The sequence below is a fragment of the Carcharhinus amblyrhynchos genome, chromosome 3 (assembly GCF_965287045.1).
Source record: "Carcharhinus amblyrhynchos chromosome 3, sCarAmb.v2.hapA, whole genome shotgun sequence".
Taxonomy (NCBI): domain Eukaryota; kingdom Metazoa; phylum Chordata; class Chondrichthyes; order Carcharhiniformes; family Carcharhinidae; genus Carcharhinus; species Carcharhinus amblyrhynchos.
The window spans coordinates 18,588,969-18,607,902 of NC_137326.1; the positions used below are offsets into that span (position 1 = coordinate 18,588,969).

At 42.1% G+C, this 18,934-nt stretch overlaps 1 protein-coding gene across 1 annotated transcript in view; it reads left to right on the forward strand.

Annotated features, from left to right (window-relative positions):
• Positions 1-18,934, forward strand: part of iars1 (isoleucyl-tRNA synthetase 1) — a 180,270-nt gene that overhangs the window by 17,059 nt on the left and 144,277 nt on the right. The window contains exons 3-5 of the mRNA XM_080181800.1: positions 1,077-1,233; positions 1,662-1,781; positions 3,320-3,402. Coding sequence (XP_080037926.1) covers positions 1,077-1,233; positions 1,662-1,781; positions 3,320-3,402 — 360 coding nt within the window. The remainder of the gene's footprint in view (positions 1-1,076; positions 1,234-1,661; positions 1,782-3,319; positions 3,403-18,934) is intronic.

The following is an 18,934-nucleotide window of genomic DNA, read 5'->3' on the forward strand; positions in this document are numbered from 1 at the left end:
AGCACAAATATTGTACTATCATCATCACAACAATGCCTCCCTCTGCCTCCTCCTCATTATTAAGATTTTTATTCATGCTTTTTATCACCTCTGATAATGTTTTCAACACCTGGCTTGCTGTTCTCTCATACTCGGAATCCCTGCAGTGCAGAAGAAGGCCATTTGGTCTCTTTCAGAAAGCATGGCTAACCCATCTAACCTACACATTTGGGGGCAATTTACCACGGCCAGTCCACCTACCCAGCACATCTTTACTCCGTCCTTCATAAACTCCTAATGTTTTCAAAACACAGCTGTACGTATTATGCCTGTCAGAAATTCCTGCTTGAATGTCTATTCATCCTCACTAGTCAGTAACAGCTATGTCCTCCAATGCATTCAACTTAAAATCTCAATCCTTTTTAGATCCATTCAGCAACTTTCCCCAAGCTAGTTACAGACTTGCAGCTTTCCCACAATGTATTCCTCTGACTCCTGCTATTTGTGCATTCCAACCCTGCATCCACACAATTGATGGCAGAGCCTTCAGCCATTTGGCACTTGCATTTTCAAATTCCTACCACGAACCCACTTCCTTCTCCAGCTTTAAAACCTTATTTAAAAACCTTAATCTTTGATCAAGTTTTTGGCCACCTCTCCTAACTCTTGCTCCATGGCCTGTTATTTTCTATATTTCTTTATTTCCTTCCTCTTCATTTTTTTCCCTTTCTTGAAAAGATTTGGTATGTGGTTCTATATGTCAACCGCCATTTAATTGTCTTGGATGTAAGCAAATTACTGCAGATGCTGGAATCTGAAACCAAAAGAGAAAATGCTAGAAAATCTCAGCAAGTCTGGCAGCATCTGTAAGGAGAGAAAAGAGCTGACATTTTGAGTCCAGATGACCCTTTGTCAAAGTTCTTTTCTCTCCTTACAGATGCTGCCAGATCTGAGATTTTCCAGCATTTTCTCGTTTAATTATCTTGTATTTGTTTGTTTCTTGGCTTTGTTGTCATGTGAAAGGTTTTGAATACTTTGAGCACCTCTGTATCTTCAGCAAGGAATCTAATTTGATGCATTATTATTGAATTCGACAGGTACACTTTTTATGATGGACCGCCTTTTGCCACTGGGCTTCCACACTATGGTCACATACTTGCGGGGACAATAAAAGATATAGTGACCAGATTTGCTCATCAGAGTGGATTCTACGTGGAACGAAGATTTGGATGGGATTGTCATGGTTTACCTGTGGTAGGTTTGCAGATATTTTACTACATTGAAATTCCAATTTGGAATTTTCGGGTGTAAGCTCTTGTGTAAATCGGATGTATAAATATATTTATATATGTTTTCTGTATTAGACAAATATTGATTCTAGCCCTGCTTAGCGCGTCAGCATCAGGCAAATTAGCTGTGCAGGAGTTTACAATTTGAATGCCACCATTCAATGCTGTTGTCTAGAGTCGGATAATGTTTAAGTTTAAATATACAGGTTGCAAATAGGTTGTGATGAACAGCTTCAAGGAAATGCAAAGATTGTTGCCATTCTTAAAATATCTGTAGTTTTGATTGTTTTTAAACCTTTGGAATGACTTTAAAAATGCAAACAATTAAAATCTGAACCCTTTTAACAGCAAAGTGTCAGGTTATCTAATTTGAAACTTGTATAATGTGTGCAGGAATATGAAATTGACAAGACACTGGGAATAAAAGGACCCGAAGATGTAGCAGCAATGGGAATTGCTGAATACAACAGGCACTGTCGGGGCATAGTAATGAGATATTCAAATGAATGGGAGGTAAGGACAAATGACTTAATATGATACTGTATTCAGAGGCAGAGAACGCTGGGTTAGAATTAATTGACCATTAAAACATTTGGTAGCTGACTAGCTTAAAAGTATCACACATTAACATGTTTGTAATATTTGAAAATAAGGATGTACATGTTTGTGTTTCAGCGTTATAATTTTGCACTTTTGATGCTTTCCAATAACATTCCATCACTATACAAGTCTGCAACTTACTGTTTCATGATATATTTCTTTTAATTTTTAATACAGTAACACAAGTTATGGTTGTGTTGGTTATACTTGTCTTTCATTGTCTTTTACTTCCACAGGTGGTGCTGTGGTGTGAGTTGTGCAGCTCTCCTCGACATTTTCTTAGCTTCAGTATTTTGCTGCTGCCTCCTCTGCTTCATTAAAAGCCCCAATTTCCCTCATTTTCTCAATTTCAGCCAAGTTTAGTGTGTTCCATTTAATGATGAGTTTCTGAGTTCCTTGTAAATCCTTGTGTGATGTTGACAAAAATGGTGTCATGCTCGATTCCTGACCAATATTTCACCTGGCTGCAAATGATTGGCTGCTTTCCAACTTCTCTCCTCTGTTCATGACATCAGATACTTATTTGCTGCCCTACATTTAGACGTTTCAGTCTAATAGCATTGTGGGTTTTTTTCTTTTGGCTTACTCCCCATCCCCCATCTTTTTTGTGACTGACAACCAGTACAGCTACAGGCAATATTCTTTGGAGGTGAAGTGGGGGGAGAGATTTTTAAGAAGAAATTGATGTTGATGTGGCTTTTGTCACATAATATGTGACAGAGAGAGATGAAAATGAGACATTAGTTACACAAAACCTGTTTGCCACACAGGCACACTATAAAAAGGGAACAATTAGTAGCAGTTAGACTGGATAGTTTCAGGGTCTTGCTACACACATGTTTGAATGCAAACTGGCTAGCCTTTGGTTTTGTTCTGAAGACTTTGAGTCAGAGAAACTATCAGCTTCCCTGTAGAGGAAGAGCAGGGACTCAAAGACTCAGGCTCTTGCTTCCTCAATGATTAATCCCAGTTTACTTCAGTTGATGTTTCTTCGTCTCTCCTCGTTTTTATAGAGATCTTGCTGGCACTGATCATGCTTCCAGTCATGTACTCTAAGGACAGGCATTGATCAATCAATCTTTTTGGTCACGAATACTGAGAGTTGTGCCTCTGTCAGGAGGTTGTAATTCTCTCAGGACCATGCCACAGAGATCACAGTATTCAATCAGTGTTTATACAAGGCAGAGCAACATCTACTGCCCAATCAATTCCTGTGTTTATTCCATTACTGCACAGTCTTTCTTTGCTGCTCCCACAGTCCTTAGCCTAATACAGAATTAATACTTTTAATCATCAGGCTTTGCTGGTGTCCCCCATCAGGCTACACTAATATATTTGAGATTGTCCAATATTCCAAAACTAAAAGGTTGTTGACATTTTTCTGATTTAGTTCTAACTAGTTATGAAGAAGCACTTTTTAAATATTTATGATACTTGGCTTTCATCAACAGTCTGCTGTCACCCGATTGGGAAGATGGATTGATTTTAGGAATGATTATAAGACCCTGTATCCTTCATTCATGGAATCTGTTTGGTAAGTCTTAAAAAAACTTTGTAATTTAGTAATTATGGTTGAAAATAAGTCAGTGCTGAAAATTAGCTGTTGAAGTTCAGTTTGGGAGATTTGTCTGTGCTTTAACATTATGCCTACAAAACTTTGAATATCTTTTTAAACATACAAGAATTTAAGAGAGACAAGTAAAGGCTTTCCCATTAGTTGATGGTACTAGGGGACACAGATTTAAGACTTTGCATGAGACAAACAGGGGGTTGTTCCTATGGAGGGAAAGTGGAAAGAGCAGAAGACAGTCATCATCTAAACCTGTGGAGAAATCATTGGCACCAACACTGGTTCGACAAGAATGATCACACCATCTGAGACCACGTTGACAAGGAGAAGAAATTCTCCATGTCTGGCAAGGTAATACAACCAACGAGGCAAAGAGGAGAGCTCACCAATCAGCAAAGGCAGATCAGCAAGGGAAATCAAGAATCAATGGTGGACTGAGAAAGCAAAGGAGTTGCAACTCATCATTTCAAAGAACTCCTAAACCATGATGCAATCAAAAGGTGAGTACATGTTTATGGAATTCCCCTAATTCCCCATCAAAGATAATCTTGGACTCCCACTGAGCATGGATGAAGTTGAAGCAGCCATTAAACACTTGAATGAGAAAGTCGCAGGAGTGGATGGAATTTGGAGACGAGCTTACCTGTCATCTGCATCTGCTGTTACTGAAAATCTGGGATAGGGAAGAAATTCCTACCGACCTCTTGGATATCAGCATCAGCATCATCATCGTCGTCGTCGTCGTCGTCATCATCATCATCATCATCGGCTGTAGGGAATACTGAGGGCTCTCTATATTTGCAATTGCCAGAAGGATCATTGTCCAACTTCTCGCTAACTGCCATTTCCCATTCTGTGAAGTATTCCTTCCGGAAAACCGGTGTGTCCTCTGACCAAACCACAGAATAACAAACATGATTTTCACTGCTGGACAACTTCGAGAAATGCCAGGAGCAACATCAGCCACTCTACATGGCCTTCATCTGCTCAAGGCTTTTGACTCAGTCAGCTGGGAAGTGCTATGGAAGACACTGTCAAAGGCAGCCTTTCCAAAGAAATTCTTCAACATCCTCTGACTTGTCCGTGACAGTCCTCACCAACAGAAAAAAGACAGAAACCTTCAATGTCAATACTGGAGTCTAGTGAAGATGTCTCATCGTCCCGATCGCTTTCTTCATCTTCTTTGCCACCATTTTTCACCTTGTCGAGAGCAAGTTTCCTGTGGAGTGGACATTGTCTACATAATGGATGGAAAACTTTTCAACCTCAACTGGTTGAAATCCAAGAAGAAAATGACAGTGTCATTGCTCATGGAGCTTCAGTATGCAGATGACATCACCATCTTTGCCCTCAGAAGAAAATCGCAAAGTTATGCTTGACACCTTCTGTGGAAGCATACTGAAGAATTGGTCTTAGCCTCGGCCTCAAGAAGACACAAGTCTTTCAGCTCTCCCTCCATCCAGATCAATGGAGAAACCTCCCCAAACAAGGACCACTTCCCTCTGCCTGGGGAGCCACATCTTATCTAAGCCTGACATCATATTAAATCAAGTGCCGCATTTGGATGACTAAGGATGAGAGTCTTCGATTGCAGCATTTGTGCTGACGCCAAAATTCTCAAGTATGAGGCAGTCATCCAACTCTTCTGTATGGTTCAGAACTTGGATTTCGTACAGATACCACATTAAGGTCCTGGAGAGGTACCATCAATGCTATCTGAAATGGATTCTCCTTTATCAGCTGGGAGGACAGATGTACTAAATCTGCATCTTTGAAGGAATCAAGAGCACCAACATCGAGGCCATGATGATCCAAAATCAACTCCCCTGGGCCGGTCATGTGTTTAGGATGTTAGAGTCCTGACTGCCAAAGTAAAGATTCTTTGCCCACTCAAGGAAGGCTCCTGAACAAAGGCTGACAAAGGAAATGCTTCAAAGACACTCAGAAGGATTACCTCAAGAAATGCAACATAGATGTCAAAGCTAGGGTTGTCCTTGCTCAGAAGAGACCTACTGGAGGAACCTCCTGATTGAAGGGACACAATTCTTTGAGGGCACCTGACGACAAGAAGAGGCTACGAAAAGCAGCCTGAGAAAGGAATCCCAGTGAACTAGAATCCATGGACAGAAATCACCTCCCGGAAGCACCTGCCAAGCGTGCAGTCGAAGGTATGGCTCTAAGATTGAGCTCGAGCAATGCAGGGACCCACAAGACCTGTGACCAATAACACAGTTTCTTAGTTAGACAATCATACTTGTTAGCAGATGATTGCTGAAGAAGTAGCAGATGATCAGAGCTACGGGGATAGAACATTGGAAGGGGACTGACTGAATTGTTGTGTAGAGAGTTGGCACAAACATGATGGGCCAAAGGGCCTCCTGTGCTGTTGAGTCTTCACCAGGTTGTGCCTTTCAAAAAAAAATGGTTACATTATATCAAAGAAAGCTGGTATGTTCACAGACGTGATGTGGATATGCTGGCGTCGGACTGGGGTAAACACAGTAAAAAGTCTGACAACACCAGTTTAAGACCAACCGATTTATTTGATAGTAAACTCACAAGCTTTCGAGGTTAAGCCCTTCTTCAGGTGAATGGAGAGTTCTTCACAGACTCCCATTTATTTGAGGTTTCTCTCTTACAAAATGACCAATTGTCAGATTTGTTTTACACAATGCCTTTGAAGTGGCAAGTAAGGATTAAAAGGGAAAAAAAAATCTATGTGATTGTTGTCTATTCACTGGCTCAATTTTTAGCAGATTTTTGATGAATATTTCCACCTACTGGAAGATTTGAGTCAGAGTTCAATTGTTCTATTTGTTGAAAATGCTTTTGGCAACAGTTCTAAAATAATGGCTTTTTTTTTACAAGGTCAACTCTGCTGTAACTTCTATTAAATTTGCAACAACTTTTAACTTCTGTAAGGCTTCACAATATAAAAATACAGTAAATATTAATTTTGTTCTAAAATATTAAAAATAACATCATTCCATCTTTGCACTTTTTTTTCTGTAAATGTTTCTCTTTGGCTGCCAATTCATTTTGGTCTGAATCTGCTTTCTATCTCTCTTGTTCTCTCTCATTGACAATTGGCTGAGATTTTATGGCTCAGCAGGCAGCTTTGGCAGTGGGCCCTCTGACGTCATCACACCGAGTCTGTATTTTGCCAGCAGTATATGGCCAGTCCAATGTTACAGCATTCAAGGATGGAGTGAGGCAACTTTGTGAACTGTCCCCAACATATCCTCAAATTCAATCTTTTACTCTCATTCCATGCCCTTAAAACCAAACTCCTTAACTCTTTTAAACTCTAATAATGGTCTTTTTTTCTTTCTCTACACCCTAGCTGTGATCGTAACACTATATTCTGCATGCTCTCCTTTCCTTCTACTATATATACTCAATGAATGACATGCTTGTCTGTATAGAGCGCAAGAAACAATACTTGTTAATGTATCCCAAATATATGACAAATCAAATCAAACAGCACGTGTTTCTTCAAAGCAAGCAATTAGAGCTTGCGAAGTGATTAAAGACCTAGCTGAATGATGTTGTATAGTTTGATTGGAATTTTATGAAGAGTGCATTGAAGCTGTGGGGTGTCAAAGCCCTGGCAGGTACTTAAAGGCAACAGCTGATGCCATTGCTGTATTTTGGAAATTGTGGGATCGGGCATTTTGTTTTCCCAGGTTCAGCACGGCCATCGCTGGTTCAGTATGGCCATTGAGGAGGGAGAGTTAACGTGTTTGGGATCTGGGAGTCAAGCCTCCATTATGCCATCTAGAGCCTGACGGAGGAAACAGTTGAGAAGAGGCTGAGCTGGCAGTAGGTGGCCTTTCAGACGGCAAGCGCCTTGGGTATCGCTCATCCGGGAGGCAATTCTTCCAGCAAGATGGAAAAGCTGAGAGTGAGAAATGGGTGGGTATATAGATTCAGAGCAGAAACCTCCATGCCATCTGCAGGGGCAACCTTGGGATGGGGAAGCAGCAGAAGGTCACTCAGAGGATTGTAAACAGAACCTCTGCAGTGTAGTGAAGCTGTGCTCTTGAGCAATGATACACAGTCAAACGGACAGATGCTGAGCTACCTGCAGATATCGGAGCAGTAATGTTGCTGAAGATTCTGCCTGTCCTGAGAAGCTGTCGCAGGCCTTTGTGCCATGATGGTGGAGCTCCATTTGCAGTGGTACTCACCCAATACTTGTAACAGTAAAAGTTAGATGGCCCTTAATTTCTGGGTGCCAGTTCATTCCATGAGTCCATTAGAGATGTGTGAAATCTCCCAATCAGTTTCATAAGGTGATGGCCATGCCTTTTAAAAGGAACAGCAGGATATGACCTCCAAACTGACCTAGACAGTCAGTCTGAAAGAGCTGAGGATTTAGTACAACTGTTGTTTTTCCTGGGTGAAAGGTGTTATAGACTGCTTGCACTTGGCCATCAAGGCTCCCATAGGCCAGCCAGCATTAACAGTAAGAGATTTCATTTCATCAACAAAGAACTGGTTTGTGACCATTGTCAACAGAACCTGCAGTTGTGTGCACAGTACCCTAAGGGCAGCCATGATGCCTACATATTCGGGCTGTGGGTGCCACAGCTTTTCACTCTCCCATGAGCCTTCAGGGATGTTTCTTGCCAACAAGAGATGGTTGTTGACTCCTGTGAGGAACCTGAGGACAGATAGGGGATCAATACGATGCAATCCATATGGCAACCCGAAAAACTGAGTAGATCATAGGCCTGCTGAAATGAGATTTAAGCGCTTGGATCATTCTAGGGGGAAGCACTTCAGCGTGCCCCAGCAAGGATCTACTGGATCATGGTGAGCTACTACACTTTGTACAACCTGGCAGTGCAGAGGAGGTGGCCCTGGTCAATGAGAATATAGTGCAATGGGAGACATCCTCAGGATGAAGAAAATGATAAAGGTGGATGACCAGCTGCAGCATGTGGAAAGACATGAGGGGTTGCATGATGTGTCAAGATATAGCTGCATTGGAGGCACTCACTTGTCCACACAATTCACATGGTCCTTGCCACTACGCCCATCCTACCAAGTAAATTTCTGCAAGCCAGTGCCAGCTGATGCTTCTGGGTGGTTCAGAAGATGACTGCACTTATTATGATCCCTCCTGAACAGCCTTTGGGAGGAGCCATAGCACTTCAGCACTTTCAAAGAGCTTCCAATAATCGATTTGAAATGTCAACAAAAAACAAATAACATCTTTATTGAAAACATAATCAGAGACGAGCAGTAACTATCTTAACTGTCTGTTCACTCACGATGTCCAAGAGCATCTAGCATGTTTTAACTCCTTTTACATGTGCACCTATGTGTGCTGTCCCTTCATATCCACTGTGGCAGAGGCAGGCTCCTGACCTAGCTGTCCTGTGGCCTCCAATGACCTTAGTGGCTGTCCTCTGGTTGCCTGAATCCTGGCAGGCTCTGGCATGCTGAAGGCTTCCGCATAAGTGGTTACAGCAGCTTAAACTGTTGGTATCACTGGCAGAGGGGCTAAGGATTTACTGCATCCTGAGCAATACCCCTGAAGCCAGCAGCTCCTCCTCCTGGCAAGGTGCACACTGCTAACCTGAGATGGACAAGGAGCTGGTGAAGACTTCAGGCACCTTGTTCCCTCTGCTGTCTTACCACTGCTGGACAGAGCTCATGGGTAAGGCAATGGCATACAGATCTGCACATTGTTCTTGACTGGGCTGCTGGATCTGGCACTCCATGATGGCTCTTTGCAATTTGAAGTAGGCTGCCCACACAGATGAGAGGGAAAAGCAGAGTCATGGCTTGGATGCAAGCCAGGGTGCATATGCCCTTTGGAATCACCACAATTAATTCATGCACCTTGGCAACTATTGGCTTACTGATGATTCTGAGGACATGTTATCAACCTGGGATTCAACATGGACCTGGTCTCCCACAGTCCTCTGTATGTCATTGGTTTTGACTGTCAGTTTCCCAAGACTTGTCAGATGCATGTGGTTGTGACACCAGATTGCGTGTAGTCCTTGTACCAGGTTGAGACCCTGAATCCAGTGCTCAGAATACTCACTGATGTGAAAATATTTGTGCTGGTGAAGGGTGCAGGGGCATGATGTGAAGCTGTACACTCCTTGGGCTCCCTCATTCTCCTCCAAGGGGGAAGACTATTTTTCAGAAAAGGCAGCTCTGTTTGCATTTACCTGCAGCCACCCTTTCCAAACATATGTCTTGAGAATCAGCTGGTGATTGGGTCAGCGGAGGTCACAGGAGCACCATCTCTCATGCTTGTAATAAGGCTCCCTCGTTCCCACTTGTAAGGCTACTCCCCTTCTAGTAACTGCACTCCAGCCTTGTCATTTGTGATGGAGCACCCAGCATGCTGTCCTCCCAGCTTAGGATCTTCCATGACTGTCAGCATGGTTAAAAATAGGACTCTGCCACAAGTCTGGACCTTTGCTTTGCCTTATGGGCCCTCTTCTCTTGTGGGAATGTGGAAGAATATTGTTAGTTGCCCCATAAGAACAGACGACACACCACCAATTTGTTTTGATTGATAGCTATTGTCATAGCCACTAGCATGCATATAGCATTAGACCATTCTGCAGCAACCTCGTGAAGGTTGCCAGTGCCAAACCTGCATCCCTTCATAGAACTCGATCTGTGGTGTTATGTTCACAAGTCATGTTGCAGCTTTATAGAACCTTAGTTAGGCCACACCTGGAATATATTAATTCTGGTCGCCACACTACCAGAAGGGTGTGGAGGCTTTGGAGAGGGTATAGAAAAGATTTACTAGGATGTTGACTGGAATGGAGGCCATTAGCTATGGGGAGAGGTTGGAGAAACTTGGTTTGTTCTCATTGGTGAAGGTTGAGGGGCAACCTGATAGAAGTCTACAAGATTATGAGAGGCATGGACAGAGCGGATAGTCAGAAACTTTTTTTCCAGGGTGAAAGAGTCAATTACTCGAGGGCACAGGTTTAAGGTGCAAAGGTCAAGGTTTAAAGGAGATGTATGAGGCAAATTTTTTACACAGAGGGTGTTGGGTTCCTGGAACGCACTGCTGGGAGAGGTGTTAGAAGCCGATATGATCGTGACTTTTAAGGGGCGTTTTGACAAATACATGAATAGGATGGGAATAGAGGGACATAGTCCCCTGAAGGGTAGGGGGCTTTAGTTCAGTCGGGCAGCATGGTTGGCGCAGGCTTTGAGGGCCGAAGGGCCTGTTCCTGCGCTGTAATTTTCTTTGTTCTTTGTACCTGCTTGCCTGGCATTTTGGATAAAAATATCAAATGAAACATCCTGGGTGAACTAAAACAACACCATCAGCAACACAGACATCAACCCTGCTCCCTTTTGAGGTTGCAGAACTAAAGCAGGTCCTAGGCAGCAAGATATAACAATATTGTGCCAGAATTTATGAAACATTTGGAACCCCAGCTCTTGCCTGGCTGAACCAGTTTTACAGAATGCTCATAAATTCCAACACCACTTCAAAGAAATGGCAACCAGCAAACGTCATACTAAAACCTGGAAAAGACCCCATACTTGTAGCTAGCTGTTGTCCAATCTCTCTTGTGTTGGTCCCACACAAAATACTTAATCATTCAGCGCAATCGTAGAAAAAATCCTTGGCATCAACTAAGCTAGTTTCCACAAGAACCACAGGTTGTGTTGAAAATGGCTTTCAGAAAATCTTGAAGATAGATGTTGTGTTCCTCAATCTCACAGCAGCCTATGACTCTATTTAGCACAATGGCCTCTTCCTGATGATGTGACCCCACCCCGCCAACCACCTTGGATAGGCAAAAAGTACATGGAAAAGACAAACTAATGGGCACCTACGTGGCTTAGTACGGGCTCCAGCCCTGTTCAACTGGTACACAAGTGATCTTCCAAAAACTGCGCCTCAAAAATTAATATATGCTGATGATGCCTGTCTCGCGTCTCAAGCCTCTGACTTCTATACTTTGGACCAAACCCAATCTGTGGACTTGTCAAAACTTGAACAACACATAGCAACTCAAACCAGGCCCTGCAAAAACAATTGCAGCTAAGATCAAATCCAAAAACAACTTGCCAAGCTAGCTGGCTCAACGTGGGGTATTGCTACCGCCACCCTCTGAACCTCAGCATTCGCATTCTCATAGTAGCAGAATACATGGTCATTGAGAATAAAGAAGGTCAAGATCATCATACGTATACACATGCATACAGAGTTTCCACCCAACTGAATGCTACCACGTGGATCATTACTGGAACACTCTGCTCAACACCATTGTTAGCAGGTTCAGAACCAGTCATAGTTTCTGCTTGGCCAGCCTCCACAAATGGAGCATTAGCGCTAGCCCCCATGTGTCTGTGGGAGAAAGCAAACTATGCACCATGCCATAGAAGAACGTCCAGTCCACAGACTCAGTGGAGATCTGTCTGCACTCAACATAGCAGGATTGGAAGAAACTGCTTAACTTTGGGACTTTGCATTCGCTAAATAATAAACTGGTGCCACTGTATCCATACAGGCCTCTTCTAACATGTTCTCTTCTAAAGTGCGCTGAGTTTTTTTGCCATGTGATTCCACATTAGAAGATGACACTGCTATTCTCCAAACCCTTATTAACTCTTGTTCTGCTGAGCATCTTTAAATTACAATGTCATGTCAGCACATACAGCATCATACAACACCTCCTTCTTTGTCTCAAAAGTTCAGACGGTCTTGAGGCTTGACAGTTCTTCCTTATGTTTGGATGAATGGCAGTAGGACTCTTTCTGGATTGGTATCTCCATTTCATTTGGTTTTTGCGTTCCTTTTGAACTGCAAACTGTTTAGCGACTGTAAGTTTGACTCATCTCTTCCAAGAGCAGTAGGCACTTGATACTTCTCCAGGGTGGACTCGAATTTTTTTTTCATGGTTTCTACCATGTTCTTGCTGAATGTATTTGTTTTGAAAATGGAACCTTTGTTTCCACTTTTTTTACTTAATTTTTCAACAACTCAATAGTTCTCAATACTCAATTGTTTTCAATTACATCTGAGACACCCAGTGCTTTTTCTTATTCTAGTTTCTTGTGTATCAACGTCAGGTTTAGAGTTTCTGATCTTACTTATTTCTTTTCTTTCTCTGCAGCATAAACTTGTCCTTTAGTGTGCCTCAGGGATCTGTTTTGGGGCCACTGCTGTTTGTAATTTTTATTAATGATCTGGATGAGGGTATAGTTGGGTGGATTAGTAAATTTGCTGATGACACCAAAGTCGGAGGTGTGGTAGATTGTGAGGAAGGGTGTCATAGTTTGCAGGGAGACTTAGACAGGTTGCAGAGCTGGGCCGAGAGGTGGCGGATGGAGTTTAATGCGGAGAAGTGTGAGGTAATTCACTTTGGTAGGAATAACAGATGTGTCGAGTATAGGGCTAACGGGAGGACTTTGAATAGTGTGGATGAACAGAGGGATCTAGGTGTATGTGTACATAGATCCCTGAAAGTTGGGAATCAAGTAGATAAGGTTGTTAAGAAGGCATATGGTGTCTTGGCGTTTATTGGTAGGGGGATTGAATTTAGGAGTCGCAGCGTCATGTTGCAACTGTACACAACTCTGGTGCGGCCGCACTTGGAGTACTGTGTGCAGTTCTGGTCCCCACATTACAGGAAGGATGTGGAGGCTTTGGAGAGGGTGCAGAGGAGGTTTACCAGGATGTTGCCTGGTATGGAGGGGAGGTCCTATGAGGAGAGACTGAGGGATTTGGGGTTGTTTTCGCTAGAAAGAAGGCGGCTAAGAGGGGATCTTATTGAAACATATAAGATGATTAGAGGTTTAGATAGGGTGGATAGTGATAGCCTTTTTCCTCTGATGGAGAAAGCTAGCACGAGGGGGCATGGCTTTAAATTAAGGGGGGGTAGTTATAGGACGGATGTCAGGGGTAGGTTCTTTATCCAGAGGGTGGTGAGGGATTGGAATGCCCTGCCTGCTGCAGTTGTAAATGCGCCTAGTTTGGGGGCGTTTAAGAGATCCGTGGATAGGTTTATGGACGAGAAGGGATTGGTTTAGGTTAGTGGGTCATTGTTTTTTAACTGGTCGGCGCAACATCGTGGGCCGAAGGGCCTGTTCTGCACTGTAATGTTCTATGTTCTATTAGTCTCACTGTTGGGCAGATCTGTCTCTGGAAAAGCCTTAACTTGTTTGAGTTCTGCAATGGCTTCGTTATCTATGCGAAGCCTGGAATGTTCCACAGCGTTTCCTTTCAATGCCCCCTTGTCAATTCATAGATGTTCGTAGCATAGCAGGAGACCATTTAGCCTATCATATCCAGACCAGTTAGCAATGATGTGGCATCACTCACCCCATTCTCCAGTGCTTGGCCCATTGCCATGGAGGTTACAGCAGTGCAGTGAATATCGAAATATTTCTTAAATGTAATGAGTTTCTGAATCAACCATCCTTTCAGGCAATAAGTTCCAGACTCCCATCATCCTCTGCGTGAAAAAGATTCTCTACTCACCTTAGCCTTTGACCTCTTACCTTGAATCTAATGCTCCTGGTTATTGACCTCCTATTAATGGAAATATTGCCTTCCTATCCACCCTAGCTATGCCCTTCATAATCAGGCCCCCTCTCAACCTTCACTACTCCAAGGAAAACAGCCCCAACCTATCAAATTTCATCATAGTTCAGACCCTCCAGCCCAGTCAGCATCGTGGTAAATTTCCTCTGTGCCCTCTCCAATGTAATGACATCCTTCCTATAACGTTGTGGTTGAACCAGCGATTTATATGGTTCCAGTATGAGCTCCCTGCTCTTTTATTCTATGCTTCAGCTCATGAAGGCAAGTATCCCTTATGCCTTCTTAACCACCTTTTATCTACCTGCCCTGTCACAATAAGGGATCTGATGGTGGCTGGGCACTCCATAGTCCCTCTGATCTACAGTACTGTTCAGGGTCCTACCATTCGTAGTGTAATCCTTTGCCTTGTTAGCCCTCCCCAGATGCATGACCTCACCTTTTTCTGGGTTGACTTCCATTGCCAATGTTCTGCATTCTTCACCAGCCTATTGATACCCTCCTGCACTCTATGGCTATCCAGTATTTACCACCCTAGCAATTCTCTTGTACCCCGTAAACTTCTTTGATCATACCCACTACTTTTAAGTTCCAAATCATTAATGTACACCCGAAAAACCAAGAACCCTAGCTGGGCTCTGAGAAACCCCATTGGAAACAGACTTTCAGTCACAGAAACATCCCAATACCATCACCCTCTGCTTTCTGTGTTTCAATTTTGGATCCAGTGTGTCACTTTGCCTTGATCCCTTGGGAGCTTATTTTCATAACCAGTCTGCCATGAAGGACTTATCAATAGCCTTGCTAAAGTCCCTATTACCCTCATCAACATGCCAGTTACCTCCTCCAAAAGAATTGATTAAGTTTGTCAAACACAACCTTCCCTTGTCAAATTCATGCTGACTGTCTGAGTGCCAGGTGTATTCTGTCCCTCAAAGTTATTTCTAGCAGCTTCCCCACCACTGAGGCTAAATCGACTGGCCATAATTTCCTTGTCTATCCCTTCCTAGAACAATGATAGCAGTCCTATGGCACCTCACCTGTGGCTGGACAGGAATTGAAAATTACAGCCAATGATATCTCCTCCTTTGCCTCCTTCAGCAGCCTCGGATACACATCCAGGCCTCTGGATTTATCCACTTTTAAGGCTGCTCAACTTGCTCGTATCTCTTCTCCGTTAAAATTTCCCAGACCTCCACCCTGGTCTCTACACCTGCGTCATCCTTATCTATTGTAAACATCGATGCAAGGTGCTCGTTGAGGATTGTACCCATGTCTTCCGGGGTCATTCGCACTTTACCTATACGGTCCCTAATTAGCTTGACTCTTTCCCTAGTTACTGCCTTGCTGTTTATAGGTTAAAAAAAACCCTTTGGGTTTTCCTTTATTCTACCCACCAAAGCTTTTTCATGCACTCCCTTAACTTGCCTAATTTCTTTTTTAAGATCCCTTTGCACTTTTTATACTCCTCTAGGGACTCTGCCATATTGGGCCCAGCCAAAAGCTTCTCATTTTTTTTCTTAATGCTGATCTTTGTGTCTCTTCACAGCCAAGGTTCTTTTAATTTTGGGCCTACCCGTTTGTCTTCATGGGAACATGTTTGCCCTGCACACTCTCTATATCTGCCCCAAAGGCCTCCCACTGCTCTGACAGTTTCACCTGTGAGTAACTGCTCCCAATCTACTTTTTATTCAACCGCTTCATCAACTCTTCAGTATGTTTCCTGTAGCTTTCGTCTTCCTTCTGGAATACGGAACATTGCTGAGATTTCTTTGCCCATACTGAGCGAATTACAATGTGACTCCCTACACATACCTCAAACAGTACTATTCTCCATCCCAGGTTAACCTTTGCTCTGCAAACTACCTTAATATTACAGGTACATGCAGTATCATACATCATGATCCATTCAGTTGATTAGAAATGCTTCAACCTTACTGCACTGCTGCTGAAAGAGCAGGAGGTTTATTAGAAGCAGGTGAACAAGAAGGCCTAAAACACTGTTCTGAGGCAGGCTGGCTGTTTGAAGATGGTACCAGCATATCCAATTGCATTAGTTGATGATGCAGCTAATGTTTCAGTCCTCATCACTGGTTGTTAATATCAAAGCCCTGCAGTCATGCTACCACCAGTTGTAAATTATGGTGGACAATTAATTGACTAACCAGAAAAAGAGTGCCCATGGATGTCCCCCATCCTTAATAATGGATGAATCCTGCATGTTAGGGTAAAATTGAAGGTCTAAGATTTTGCAATGATCTTCAGCCGGAAGTGCCAAGTGGGTGATCCATTTCTGTCTCCTGCAAGAGGACCACACTATCAACAAGCCAGTCATCAGCTGTAAAATAAAAACAGAAAATGCCCAGCAGGTCTGGCAGCATCAATAGAGAGAAACCATGCTCACATTTCAGATTCAAGGCCTGAGTATGAATGCCATTTTTAATAACTTGAGAAAAGTTTGATCAGTGTCTTTCCATTTTTTTTATAGCTCTCTACTACAGAACCATACCAAATACACTACTTCTGCAGTGTGCCAAAAAAAAAATTAAAATTCCACTGATGAGCAGGGTTCAAATGTCTTCTCAATGCTGAGTGGAAAATACTTTTCCCCTGTATTTTGCATCCATTGCCTAACTCAATTGTTGATTTGTTTTTTACATCTGGGTGGGAAAAAACTGAAATACTGCAACCAGAACACTGATCCTTTGCCTTAGAGTGCAGTTTACAGGAACAGTCAATTTTTGTATGGCCACAGTGAGAAGTTTAGGATGAATGATTTCACTAACGAATCAGCTACAGCCTGGTAAAAGCAAAATCTTAACTGAATTTGTGAATATAGGTATTTCTGGAAGCAAGATGGAAGAATAAAAGATAGCTAGGAACATTTACAAGGCAAAATTTCAGATGATGTCAAATCTTAGTGATGTACTCTACAACCGTTATCAGAAACATGAATCTTCCTGTTACCCATTTTATCCCAAGTCTGTTTAGATTTAACCTTACTAAAGTTTGGTTTCACCTTCGGTTTTGTGTGTCTGTGCCTGCAATAGTTGTTAGCCAGTGGCAGTTTTCAGTGCACTCCATGTTTGTGTGATGACCTTCAGTTTAAAAAGCTGATTTATCAAAATGTCACAAAATGTATTGGAGCAGTAAAAGGACATAATTCCAAGCAAGCTTGCTTCTTTTTGATGAACCAACTACAATTAACAACTTTGTCACGATTGCCATTTGAGCCCATCTATACTGTCTGGTCAAGATCAGCTTCTTTGCTGCCATCAGACTTTTGAATGGACCTACCTTGTATTTAATTGATCTTTCTCTACAACGTAGTTAATACTGTATCACCACTTTCTGCATCCTCTCCTTTCCTTCTCCCCTATCCAATCTATGAGCAGTATGTTTTGTCTGTACAGTGCACAAGAAACAATACTTTTCACTGTATTCCAATATGTGACAATAATAAATCAAATCAAATGTTCCAATGATTTGTTTTGCCCCTGGTAACTTATAGAGAAAAAGATGTGGGTGACTTTTTTAAAATGCATTTTCTGTTGTTTGATCCCTTTGAACATATGTTCACTAACTTGCTTGGATCGATTTAGTTGATTTCTTCATAATTTTAAATTGCTTCATTGAGATCAATTGAACACTTTGTTGTAAATAACTTTGCACAGAGTTAAATAAGTGAGCATGTGAGCCATGCAGACCAGGAAGGTCCTCTGGAATGATGTTCATTCCTATATGATCAATTCTTTATCAGTTGGTACATTATAGTTGGCCCTGTGGTTAGCTAATAGAAGATTAGCTGAGAATTCTGATGTGGATTGCATGTTTATCAGCACACATTGAATAGAATATATATGGCGATCTAGTGAAGGTGAGACTAATCTCAGTTGTAATACTTAATATAATCAAAATAGCTACTCAAGACTCATTGCTTTTCTGTTGTTTGATGAATTGTTACATGGAGGAGGCATCAGTTGGCACCTGGCAATTGTGAGTTGGACAAGGAGTTGAATCTTTGAGGTGAGGATGATGAAAGGGAAAAAAATAGTTTAATAAAAGACAATACATGTATTTTCAACTTGATCCAAATGTCCAGAATAGTCTAGGTAGTTACTTTGAAAGGGCTTTAATAGTTGATTAATCCTGTATAAATCAAATGGCTCGTTAGGTTTAAAGCGAGTGTATAATATGCAAGGCAATTTGGCATTTATTTCTCTGTGGAGATTGTTTCATGGAAGTGTACTTTTGCAAGATATCCAGCAGATGGAACTGCGCATCAAGTAAAATTGAAAACACAATTTTGATAGGAGCTGATAAAAAGAAAAAAAGACTTGCATTTGCCTAGCCTCAATCTCTGGATATCTCAAAGTGGAGTACAGCGAATGAAGCACTTTTTCATGTGTCTTCGCTGTTGTAATGAAGGAAACAAGGCAGTCTATTTGCACAAAGCCAATTCAATGTGATAAGTGATCAGATTTTTAAAAAAAAATTGAGTGAAGGATAAATACTGGCTGGGATACCTTGGATAACTCACCTGCTGTTTGAAATAGTGCCATGGGATCTTTTGCCTTTTTTTAAAAATATACTTTATTCGTAAAACGCCTGAAAAAATATTAAAACATTTCAAAATTGCCAATACACACTGTGCAGTTATATTCAGTTCTACTTCATGCTGCACTCTGAGGTGCTTCATTGCAGTCAAAGAAATGTTACAGACATTTCAAAATGGTTATTACAAATGGTGCAAAGGCGTTTAAGTTCTCTACAGTCTGAGAAACGTCAGTACAACTGAGACACGTGATGTTCACTGTGTACAGTCAGTGTGAGTTATACAGCCTGAGGGGATTCTTTACCATTCCACTGTCTCTCTCCAGACCTTTTTTTGCAAAGGCACGTTTCATAAGGAGATGAACAATGGTCACTCCCCCACCATAGTCACCTCGA